Source organism: Stenella coeruleoalba, assembly GCF_951394435.1.
Source record: "Stenella coeruleoalba genome assembly, chromosome: 10".
Classification (NCBI taxonomy): Eukaryota; Metazoa; Chordata; class Mammalia; order Artiodactyla; family Delphinidae; genus Stenella; species Stenella coeruleoalba.
Window position 1 is genome coordinate 4,522,040 of NC_137156.1, and position 12,088 is coordinate 4,534,127.

Here is a 12,088-nt window from a genome sequence, read left to right on the forward strand (position 1 = left end):
GAAGTTTTGGAACCAACCGGAATTGGTGGCGATATTGAAGCCCAGGCCTAGGGCGCCAGCTGCCACAACGAATCAGGAATCTTCTTTATACCACGGAAGAGAGATCCGTCCATTCGTTACCACACTCCTGGTTTCCTCCCGAATGCTTTTCCTTCAGCTTATTAAAATCACTTCGATCTTATCCGAATGAAATCTTGAGAGCATTCTCAACTTGAGCAGAGCTTTAGCTACAAGTTGCTGGTTTGTCCCATGCTGTAGAGAATTTTTAGGCAACGTGTGTCAGTCCTTTCAGACTAGACCTTCCCTCCCTGAATCTCGGAGCAGTTTCTTCTGCCCTCATCAGATACTGCAGTTTGCTCTTTTCATCATTGGGAAATTGATCAGATGGACCTACAGAGCCCACCTCCTCCTTGGTCCAGCACAGGTGTTCCTCAAACAAGCAAAATTCATTTCTGTTTGTAGTTTGTCATAGGACTTATAGATCCATTTAGAAACCAAGTACTTTGCATGTAGTGTCTCCAGGATAATTAAACATGAATAAATGTTGCTTAAACATTAGTAATGATAATAAACGGGGCAATAATAAGGAAATCGGGGAGCGATATTTCAGATAGGCCTGCTACAGTTTGTCTGTTGGAGCAATTATCAGAAAGCCCTGGTGAGCTTCCAAGCTGTGGTATTTTTTTTTTAATTTAGTGTATATATGCAATAAGTTGAAAATATTTTGGAAAGCTCCGTCCAATTTTCTATGGAAAACCCAAGCAATCTTTCAAGAAGCAAAGTCTCTTTAATAAACAATGATACTAAATAAATCTGTTGACTGTTGTCTGCCCCCACTAGGAAGCGCCCTCTATGATAACCAAGACTTTGTTTTCTGTTTTCCTGGCACTCGCGATCGTAGCTGCCATGCTGCAGTGCTTCATAAATATTTGCTGAACAAACGAGCGAATGAATCTGAAGCAAGTAGATGAATAGATGCATTTTCCCCTGTTTTCTGTAGAAAGCAGACTGTTTCTATGCTTTTCTATCAGATACAGACATATACTCCATGATATCAAGACTCCAAGGGATTTTAGCGGGATCTCACACTTTCCTTGGGATGAATGTCCCGGAAGCCTGGGCGACCGTGGAAAGACTCTACTGAAAAGCCTAGCTGGCCGGTACCAACCCTACAAGAGGCTCGTGTAGTCCACATAACAAACAGTAGGTGTGAAAATAAAAAGCAAAACCTCAGCTGTTAGCCCTGGAGGGGGTTGCGGGGTGGCGCTAAATGGTGTTACACAGGAAGTAGCACAGCTTCCTGACTTCTACACACGAGGGGAACGGTTTTTCGGTGGCACTCAATCTGGAAGACAAAAGTGAGAAGAGATCACACCTGTCTCTTCCCTCTGCAACGTGGCAGAAACCCAGGGACAGGCCACAGAGAAAGGGAGCAAAGCGGCAGGGCTATATGAAGGGAAAATGTCACCTAATATCATAAATATTGGAAGGGCATTAAAGGAGAGCAGCCACCGTTGAACGCAAAAGACGGTGAAGACACATTTGCCTCTATTAGCGAGAGTCCTCTATCAGCAGGGTTGTATAGTCACGGCTGTCGGCCAGCCGCTGGCACGCGAAAGGTGGATAGAATTGGTCTGAAGCCCCTGTCGTGCACTGCGAAAGTGCGGGGCCCACCCCGGGACTGAACCACTTTCCAAAGGGAGCTGTACTTCCTGGGGAAACACAAGCTGAGGCCAACGTGAAACCCTGTCCTTTCCTCAGTACACACACACGCACATACACGCACACGCATGCACGTGCACGCACACGCGCACACATGCACACAGGTGTGTACACGCGCATTCCTGGAGTGTGCAAGTCTCCACTGAACCTGTGAGAGTCACAGGATGGAGAGGGCATCACACAGCATTCCCACAGCAAGCAATTTAGAATCTGTCTGTCCTTAGATGACCTTGGGCTCTCCCAGCTGCTTCCTCCTACCCGGCAGCGGACTTTCAGCGGCTCACGTCTCCCTCCTTCCCTCCACTCCTTTGTCTCTCCTTTCCCTCGCTCTCTGCGGCATAATCCAGTAACCTGGTGTAATATATTTTTTTTTTTGCATAGTTCTTTCTTTTTTACATCTTTATTGGAGCATAATTGCTTTACAATGGTGTGTTAGTTTCTGCTTTATAACAAAGTGAATCAGCTATACATATACATATGTTCCCATATCTCCTCCCTCTTGCATCTCCCTCCCTCCCACCCTCCCTATCCCACCCCTCCAGGTGGTCACAAAGCACAGAGCTGATCTCCCTGTGCTGGGCAGCTGCTTCCCACTAGCTATCTATTTTATGTTTGGTAGTGTATATATGTCCATGTCACTCTCTCGCTTTGTCACAGCTTCCCCTTCCCCCTCCCCATATCCTCAAGTCCATGCTCTAGTAGGTCTGTGTCTTTATTCCCGTCTTACCCCTAGGTTCTTCATGACCTTTTTTTTTTCTTTCTTAGATTCCATATATATGTGTAATCTTATCTTCTCCTGTGGAGGAGCTTCACCCTCACTTCCTCATGTCGCTGGACTCTTACCCTCAGCCTCCCTTTTATTCTTAAAGCCTCTCCTTAAACATCAGAGTTTTCTTAAGAACACTGTCAGTGACAGCCAGCCTGACGAGAACGTTTCCACCTGGCAAGAAAAGAAAGGCGGCATCCCCAAGCGAACCTCTGTGGAAAGAAAGCAGCTTGAGACACAGAGGAAGAGGATTATTTAAAAGAGTAGAAGAGAAATCTGAACGAGACAGAACAGCACAGGTTCTTCAGCAGGACATGCTCAGGGGCTGGAAGTCAACACCAGAGCCTGATGGTATATTCAGTTCCATTTACACAGATGTAACCATATTTTAAATAACCATCATAAACTGATCCTAATTTTATTTTAGAGTTAGGGAACAAGACCTTCTCAGCTAACTCTTTTACTGTCTTCATGAAGCTCCTAATTAAAGAACTCCTCGAGACACTATGTGCTGATTGAACTAGGCGAGCCATAGCTGATGATTTCAGGTCAATCGCGGTTCTCAGTAGCAGAACTCCTTAGAGAAAGTGGCTTATTCCTATTCCTATACAGATGTGCTACGTGTTCTACAAAATGTTGCCTGTCGTTTAGCAGAAGAACATTTTATTAAGAACTTAGATGAGGGGCCTATTCTGGGGCTTCCCTGGTGGCGCAGTGGTTGAGAGTCCGCCTGCCGATGCAGGGGACACGGGTTCATGCCCCGGTCCGGGAAGATCCCACATGCCGCAGAGCGGCTGGGCCCGTGAGCCATGGCCGCTGAGCCTGCGCGTCCGGAGCCTGTGCTCCGCAACGGGAGAGGCCCGCGTACCGCAAAAAAAAAAAAAAAAAGAACTTAGATGATTTTTTAAAAATTGTACACTCTGCAGCAGACCAAATCCCATCATCTAGAGCAGAGGTTCTCAAACCTGGGCCCCCAGCCCAGCAGCAGTGGCCTCACCTGGGAACTTGTTAGAAATCAGGTTCTCAGGCCAGACCCCAGACTTCTTAGACTGTGTAATCTGTGTGAATGAGCCTTCCAGGCGATGGTGATGCCCTTTCAAGTCTGAGAACCACTCCTCCAGAGCCACTGCGTCACCAGAGTCCATATTTCTAGACGTCAGTGCAACCCCTGAATTATGATTCTTTTCACGGCTAGGTCCTTTGATTTACAAAAATCTGTCGCCCGGCCCTAAAAGGAGGATCTCGTTTCCCTCTTGGGGCCGCTCGTGGTCTCTGCCTGGGTTTCTGCTCCCTGCCTCGCGCTCCGGGGTCCTTCAACTGGTGGGCGGTGCTGCTCTGCGGGGTCGAGGGGCGTGGCCTCAACTGCCCCCCTGGCTGACAGTTCACAGCTGTCTCAACAAGGCTCTCTCAGAAGTCCCTAGGGAAAGCCAGGCTCCACCTGGCTGTCCTGGAATCAGCGGCGCTCTCAGGCTTCCTCTGGAGCCCACGGCCCTCCCCATAAGTTCTCACCCCCTGAGCTCCTGTTCTCAGCCCATCCGCCCTCCCATCCACACAGACTAGATGGGGCTACCTTGTCTCTTCTTACAGCAACTTACCCACCTCTCGGGCGGGGCTCTAATTTCCCCTTGAGTCTCACAAAAGCCAGGGGTCCTTCAGCTGGAGCGTGTGTCAGACCCACGTGATGGGCTCATTAAAGCACATCTGCAGCTCCACCCCAGAGTTCGTGCTCCAGTGGGTCTTGAGTGGAGCCCAAGAACTTGCATTTCTAACAAACTCTTGGTGGAATTGATACTTGTGGTCCAGGAACCGCACTTTGAGAATCGTTATTAAAAGCCAATGTCACTGAACTTAAAAAAATTAATCCCCAAGTGACTATGCCCTGCTCTCTCCCTAGAAATCCAAATCACTGATAATTAATTCCACTTATTACAAAAACAAGTTTGGAAGGGCCTTTAATTCTTATTTAAGCCATGGGCAGAAATCGTGAACTTACCCAGGGCGCTCAGAGAAACGCTTTTCCTCCCGAGGGAAATAGTGTTTTCTGTTGCTTCTAAAATCTGCCGGCCCTGGTCCTGACTCTGGTTCTCTTAAACTACGGTGGAGCTGGGGCTGGGGGTGGGGAATCAGGGTTGAGAAACTTTGCCGTCACGATGCAGGACCACAGAGGAAGGGGGATAGAGAGACAGATTCTTGGCTTTGAAAAGAAAGTGGGACATGACATTAATAATCCTGCCACTGACCAAAACAAGTCTTCAAAGGGAGGCCCTCACTCCCCCGTCCTTCCCCACCCTTCCCACCAAGCTGAGCCCAGAAATAGAGCCCAGCTCGCTTCTCAGGGCTCTTCTCTCCACCTCGTCTCCAGAGACCACAGCTACTGCCCCCAGAGCACTGCCCTGTCCTCCCAGCTGCACAGTCGCTTCTGAAATCTTAATCCTGGAGCTGAAGCCAGAGAAAAGCACCAACAAGGCAAAAGCCTAATTCCAGATCCCACATGTCCTTCTGCAGCCCCCCAAATGCCAAACGCTGCTGGCCGGCCCCAGCCAGGCCCCTGGGCCACAGCCCACATCAGAGGCCCCTGGGAACAGGGGACCCAGTGATGGAAAGCCTGTGGAGGCCTGTGGTTTCGCTTTCTTGAGTTCTCTGCCCCACCCGGGGGGCAGGGCTGTAAGGAGGGTGGGGCAGGAAAGAGGGCTCTTTGGGGGCCCAGTTGTAAGGTCCTGCATCACTTGCTAGCCCCTCTCTTTGAAAGCAGAAAGTCAAACATTAGCCACCCTGGACCCAGACGAGCCTGACCTGTTGATTCAAGCGCCAAAGGTTCTGGGGAACAGCATTCAGAGGCCTCAGCTAACTGCCTTTTGCTTCTCAGAGTGGTTCCCCAAGGAGCATAAAATTTGAGAAGTGAAACTGAACATGTCACCCCTTTATGAGAGGAGGGGGAGCACCCTGAGGGCTCTTTCTCTTGGGCCAGTTATTCTTCTGTTGGTCACACACAGGACCTCGCCATGCAGGTGCTCATGGCCGCCTTTCTTGTCTGCACTCTGCTGTCTCCCCAGGGCCGTGGCGGGGAAGCCTGGCCCACACACACGGCCTGCAGGGATGAGAGCTTGCAAGTCCTCTACCAGAGCTGCGGTAAGCGCTTTCTGAATGTCCATTTCTGTTCATGGGGAAATTAAGGCCCACAGATGTGAGCTGCTGGAGTGTTTTGTTGGGGTGGGGGAAGGGTGAGGGGGACAGTGGCCAAACAGGTCTGCGAGGACCCCTGGGAGCCCTGGGCAGAAGCAGCGATCGGCCGGGAGAGAGCTTAAGAGTATGGCAAGAGGAACAGAAAAAGACAGTGAGAGTCTAGATACAGCGATTCACTAACATCACAGAGCCCGAAAAAGGACGGACTGACCGGGGAGTCCACCAAATCGTGAAACGTCGCCAGTTCAAGATCAGGAAGAGACGCTTCTGTCGCCTCCCTCGATTGTACACCCGGGACACCTTGCCAAGTTATTTCATTTGCAAGTTGAGTGAAAAGGTCATTTACGCCAAAGGAGAACACTGCTGTCCTTCTGATGACACTCCCAGAGCCTCTATCAGAGCAGCAACATCATTCATTCATTCAACAAACACTTATCTGGCAGCTGCCGATGCCAGGATTTTCTCTAGGGCTGGACATAACAAAAGGGAATGAGCTACGTTACCCTATGGGGCAAACGTAGATACCAACCAAAATTGCAATCTAATGAATAGAATGCTGGGAACTGCCGTAATCAGTGTCGGAACCGAGGCTTTGGAGTGTATATTCATCTACTGGAGCTGTCAGAACACCACAGACTGGGAGGCTTAAACAGCAGAAGTGTGTTGTCTCACAGTTCTGGAAGCTGCAAGTCCAAGATCAAGTGTCGGAAGGGTTGGTTTCTCCTTAGGCCTCTCTCCTTGGCTTGCAGACGGCCGTCTTCTTCTCCTGTCTTTGCTTGGTCTTTGCTCTGTGCCCACATGTTCCTAGTATGTCTGTGTCTCTTCTTATAAGGACATCAGTCATATTGGATCAGGGCCCACAAGTATGACCTCGTTTAACCTTAATCACCCTTTGAAGACCCTTACTCCATATACTGCCATATTTTAAGGTAGCGGGGGGTAGGACTTCCACAGATGGATGGGGTTGGGGAATTCAGTCCATAAAGGGGGCCTGAGTGGCCAGAAAGCAGCCCAGTCTCAGGATCACAGCTTGAATGAAGATTAGGGGGCCTGGCTCATGACACTGTGAAACAGGCCACTTTGGAGGTAGACAGGCGTCAGAATGCTGTTGCACTGTAGGAGGTGGAACGGAGATGCTCTTTAAGCACCCAAGTCGGCTGCATGATAAGCTGAGGAGTAGGGTAGATGTTACACTGAGCAGAAGCTGATCCCTACGGCTGCCACCCAGGGAGCTGCCTCACAGAGGTCCACACTTTACTCTTTTAAAAAGAAGGAACATCGAACATTGAAATGCACACACACATTTTTTTAGCGTGAAAGAGAAGGAATGGCTGGATGCTGGAAGTGTTGATCCCCGGACTCCTGCTCTGCCTGCGGGGATGGGATGCTTTCTGTCTGTTCATTTCAGATGCAGGACCCGAAGCAAGACTCGAGATGAATGCCCTGCTCAGGATTTGTTTTTCCAATTCGCCCTCCCGTGAAGGGTTGCCATGGCTGGTCGATCCCTCAGACCAGCCTGACGCCTGCAGCATTCGTCCAAGCCTGGCAAGCCCCTGCCATGAGAGACGAGAGGAGCAGATGTATAAGGGAAAGAGTGAGAGCTTCTCACCCACCCGCCCAGGGAAGACTCCTCCCTCTGAAGGGGTGGTGGCGCCGTGGGGTCAATGAATGCTGAGCACAAACGCTGCTCCGGGCACTCAGCAGAAGGAATGGCGGAGACGCAGTCCTAGTCCAAGAGTGGTGGGAGGATGAGACAGGCACCAGGGTACAGGCTGTGTGTGAAGGGCTGCAACAGAGGCACAGGTCCGGCACCAGGGGACATGATGGTCGGAGAGGGTGAGATTGGGACCTAAATCCATTGGGGAAAGGTCATCAAGCTTGAGTTCAACCTTAAAGGATGATACAAACAGTAATTATAGCATCTCATGTTCATAGAACGCTTACAGGTGCCGGGCACCGCGCTAAGGGCTTTCTAAGAGTTATTCTCATTTACAGATGTGTAAACTGAGGATTAGAGACGTCAGGTAACTTTTCCGAGGCCACAAAGGTAATAGTAGCAGAATTGCATCCCCAGTGGCATAGAGGAGGCGTTAGGTAAATATTTGTGGAATTAAAATAAATGGATCTCAGGCCTGTCTGACTCCAGAGCCTACTCTGAATCACCTGCCGTCTAGAATTTTGTCAGAAGGCAAATGGAGTGGAGGTGGGCAGCGGGAAGGAGCATTGCGGCAGAGAACAGCGTGTGTGAAGTTCGGGAAACGTGCCCAGGATTAGAGTTCACGGAGCTGCAGTAGGGCTGGGACGTGGGGGAGGGGGAGAGATGAGGTGGGAGATGTGGGCAGAGCCCGGGTGTGATGGGTAATTTTAGTGTCCGTGTGACTGGGCCACGGGATGCCCAGATAACTGCTTAAACTTCATGTCTGCGTGTGTCTGTGAGGGTGTTTCCTGACGAGGTTAACACTGGAATCGGGACTGAGTAAAGCACATGGTCCGGCCGATGTGAGGGGGCCTCAGCCAACCTGTGAGGGCCTGAGTAGAGCACAAAGGCAGAGGAAGGTTGAGTTCACTCTCTGCCCAGCTGCAGGCCTGGGGCCCTGATCTCCCACTTGCAGCCCTCCTGGTTGTCAGGCTTCAAACGACACCACCAGCCTTCCTGGGGCCCCGGCTTGTGGGGGGCAGATCGTGAGACTTCTCAGGCTCCTTCCTCATGTGAGCCTGCACCTTGTAATAACTCTTTCTAGAATAGAGGCATATATGTAATTCCATGGGTTCTGTTTCTCTGGAGAGCCCTGACTAATACACCAAGAGACCCAGACAAGGCTGGGCTGTATCCTTTTGGCAATGAGGAAAGGATTGCGTTTTGGCAAGATTCCTCGGGTAAGGGTATGAGCGTGGATATGAGACTGAAAACTGAGGCTTCAGGCAGGATTTGTAGCCTAGAGAATCAATCATCCAGGAAAGAAATCATGGGAGCTAAATAGCAGAATTTCAACAGGCTTCATGTCAGAAGGAACCTTTGGTGTACCTTGAGATCAGCAGAGAGGAAAGCAGTGTCCTGGGAGCTCCTCTAGGGATGGGCCTCCCTCCTCTCTTGAGAGCCTCTGAGCTAGCGGGGACTGAATGGCTGCATACCCCTCCGCAGATGGAGATGCCGCCCCCGCAGCTGGATTCACAGCGGGGCAGCCCCTCGAGGCCTTCGCACTGATGACACAGACATAGCATGTCCTTCAGTTGTGATGCTTCATCCAGGCCTGGGGTTTAGACATCCCCGGGCACATCAGGGGTCCCGACATGTGCACAGATGTGGGAGGATCAGCTGACAAAGATAAAGGATCTACTGTCTTCTGGGTTTAGCGCGGAAAATCCTTCATTTTTCCTTTCTCTTTTTGTTTTATCATTTTAGTGGGAGGGGGGATTTTCAGCTAGAAACTGTTCTGAATAAGACAACAATCCTCGAGGTGAATGAAAGAATTTCATAATCAGTTATGGGGCTCTGAACGCAGACCAGGAAGTGAGCAAAAGTGTCTGAAAAAGCAGAAGTCCTGCTCTGTCCAACCGTTAGTGCTGCAGCAAAGAAGAGAGGGACAGTCTTCATAAAAGCCAAAGGGGGAACAAACGCAGTCAGGGGCCTTTCTTTTGTTAAATCATAAGACAATTTCCAGGGCTAGAAAAAGCCCAGGGGCCCCACCCCACATACATGCCCCAAATGTCCACCAATGTGTTTACTGAGGTGCTGCTTCTACCACACAAAGATGTGACGTGGATCACCAAAGTGCACGTGGTCGGAAGATGAACTAGACGGTAGGGGAAGCGGTGGGGTGGGGAGGGGGAGGGGAATAATAAAGCCGGGGGAGGGGGTTGGGGAGGTCAGGACAGTTACAACAGAGGGGGCAGCGGCCTGAGGGATAGGAGCTTGGGGTCTGGAATCATTCCAACCCCTAGGCAATACTCTCTGTTTCCTGTCTTTGATTGTAAAGTGGGTTTCCTTGGTGTTTGGTGGCTTTAAAGGAAGTGCATTGATTCTTTTAGAGTTTTGGAGGCCAGGAGTCCAAAGTCAGTTTCACTTGGTCAAAGGGCACCCTCACTTGGACTCTCCAGGGGAGGATCCTCTCCTTGCTTTGTCCAGCTTCTGCAGCTGCTTCCCTGCATCCTTTGGCCCACAGCCCCCTCCTGCATCTTCAAAGCCGGTAGCATTGCACCTGGCCTCAGCCGTCACATTCCTTCCTTCTTCTGTGTCAAGTCTCCTTCAGCCTCCCTCCTGTGAGGACGCTTGTGATTAGGATAATCTCACGACCTCAGGATCCTTATAGCTTAATCACTTCTGCAAAGTCCCTTTTGCCACTTAAGGTAACATCCACAGGTTCTGGGGATCGGGGCATGGATATCTTTGGGAACAATTATCCAGCACACTACAATAGGGCTAATCATTTTATCGGCATCTCAGGGCTGTGTGAGGATTGAGTGAAAAGGACTGTGTGAACAGTGCTGAGCATATACTATATGCTCAGTAAATCTTTGCTGCTGCTGACTTGTAAGATATTTCACCGTCACAAGAGGTATATTTGACTCTGAGCTCCCCTGAAGCCAGATCAAACAAGGAAATTACACTGTTTACAAAGTCAAACCAGTTTTCAAGGAGATGTCCAGCTTTTCCTGACCCTGGAATAAGCTGTGAGAAGCATTTCTCCCTGGAGCAAGTGGCATCTGGAGAACATCTCTACAAGAGATGCCACAGTGACTCACATCCACGGCTTTTTGTGGTGCCCCTCAATGTAGACCAGGGGCTCATTACCAAAATGAAACTCAGGATCGATTTTGCAAAAGGCCACAGTAGAACCGTCCTTGAATACAGCACTTGCAGGTCTGGGTTGCTCAAGGGGAATTTGGACACCCATAGGAACGGGTGAGCCGCAGGTGCTCCAGGACCCATCCGTAAATACCATTCTTGTGGCCATTGCTGCTGTTATGGGGTTTTTGATAAGGGTTGGAGAGCAGAGATCTAAGTTGTGTTTTCTGGCAAAAGCCTTGAGTGTACACCTCAGTGTTGTCAGTTAACCTGCCTTGACGTCAACCAGGCAGAGAGGAGAGTCATAAAAAGTAAAGGACCTGGGCTTCCCTGGTGGCGCAGTGGTTGGGAGTCCGCCTGCCGATGCAGGGGACGCGGGTTCGTGACCCGGTCCGGGAAGATCCCACATGCCGCGGAGCGGCTGGGCCCGTGAGCCATGGCCACTGAGCCTGTGCGTCTGGAGCCTGTGCTCCGCAACGGCAGAGGCCACAACAGTGAGAGGCCCGCGTACCGGAAGAAAAAAAAAAAAAAATAGTAAAGGACCTGTGACACATGCCCAAATCACTTCATGTCCCCCTTTTTGGTTTCTCTGATGCTCACAGTCAACCTGGCCGTTCACTTGGCTCCTGGGGGTCGGCTGGGGCAAAGGTCAGCAAAGGAAGCCCACAGGCCAAATCCCACCTGCTGCCTGTTTTTGAACAGCCCATGAGCTAAGAATGGTTTTTACATTTTTAAATGGCTAAAAAAAAAAAAAAAAAAAAATCAAAAGAAGAATAATATTTGTGACATGTGAAAATTATATGAAATTCACATTTCTGTGTCCACAAATACAGTGTTTTGGAACTGTGCTACAATGGCACAGTGAGGGGTGTGACAGTGACTGAGGGCCCACACAGCCGAAAATATTAAGTATTTGGCCCTTCATCGAAAAAGTTTGCTGCTCCCTAGTCAAGGTCAGAAAGAACCTCTCAAGCTCTTCACCAGATCAGAGCCTCAAGTCCTGGGTCTTCTGGATGATTCTAGCCATAAAGAAACTCCATGGCCAAGTGAACTTGGCAGCAAAACCACCACGACTGCAAAGGACTTGTAGGATCCCGTTGAGAGAATCGTGGTTGCCATAACAACCTCCTGCTTCTCAATAACGTTTTACAATTTATAAAGTTCTTCCACTTGTAAGGTCTCATTCAGTCCTCATGAATAGCCCTAGGAGGTATGAAGGGTGTGTATTTCCATTTTCCAGATATAAAAACAGAAGCACGTATATATTAAATATCTTAACAAAGTAACATACCTGAGCCCTTGATACAAACCCACCTAAGTGACTCCATGCCCGGTGACCTAAAGCTGTTATCGCGGAACTCTAATATGGAGTAAAAGCCATGCCAGCTGACCCCAGAAACATAGCGTGGGGACAGGGAGAAGGCACAGCTGAAAAACGAAGGCTTTGGGTGAAGAGGTGAAAACCCTAAGTACTAGCAAAAGGAGGAGGAAAAAGAGGAGGGGGGAGAGGGAGAGGGAAGGAAGACACAGGGAGAAAGGGGGCTGGGCAGGAGAGAGAGTTGTCTTCTGAGTCAAGGGTGGTTTCCCCCTCCCACCCCTCCCCACCAGTCTCCCCTCTCCGCACAAGTTCC

General features: G+C 50.0%; 1 protein-coding gene across 1 annotated transcript in view; it reads left to right on the plus strand.

The window, feature by feature from the left end:
- The first annotated feature begins 4,731 nt into the window (after nt 1–4,731).
- LY86 (lymphocyte antigen 86) overlaps nt 4,732–12,088 on the plus strand; it is a 50,176-nt gene continuing 42,819 nt past the window's right edge. Inside the window, exon 1 of the mRNA XM_079935484.1 lies at nt 4,732–5,617. Coding sequence (XP_079791610.1) covers nt 5,491–5,617 — 127 coding nt within the window. The 5' untranslated portion in view covers nt 4,732–5,490. The remainder of the gene's footprint in view (nt 5,618–12,088) is intronic.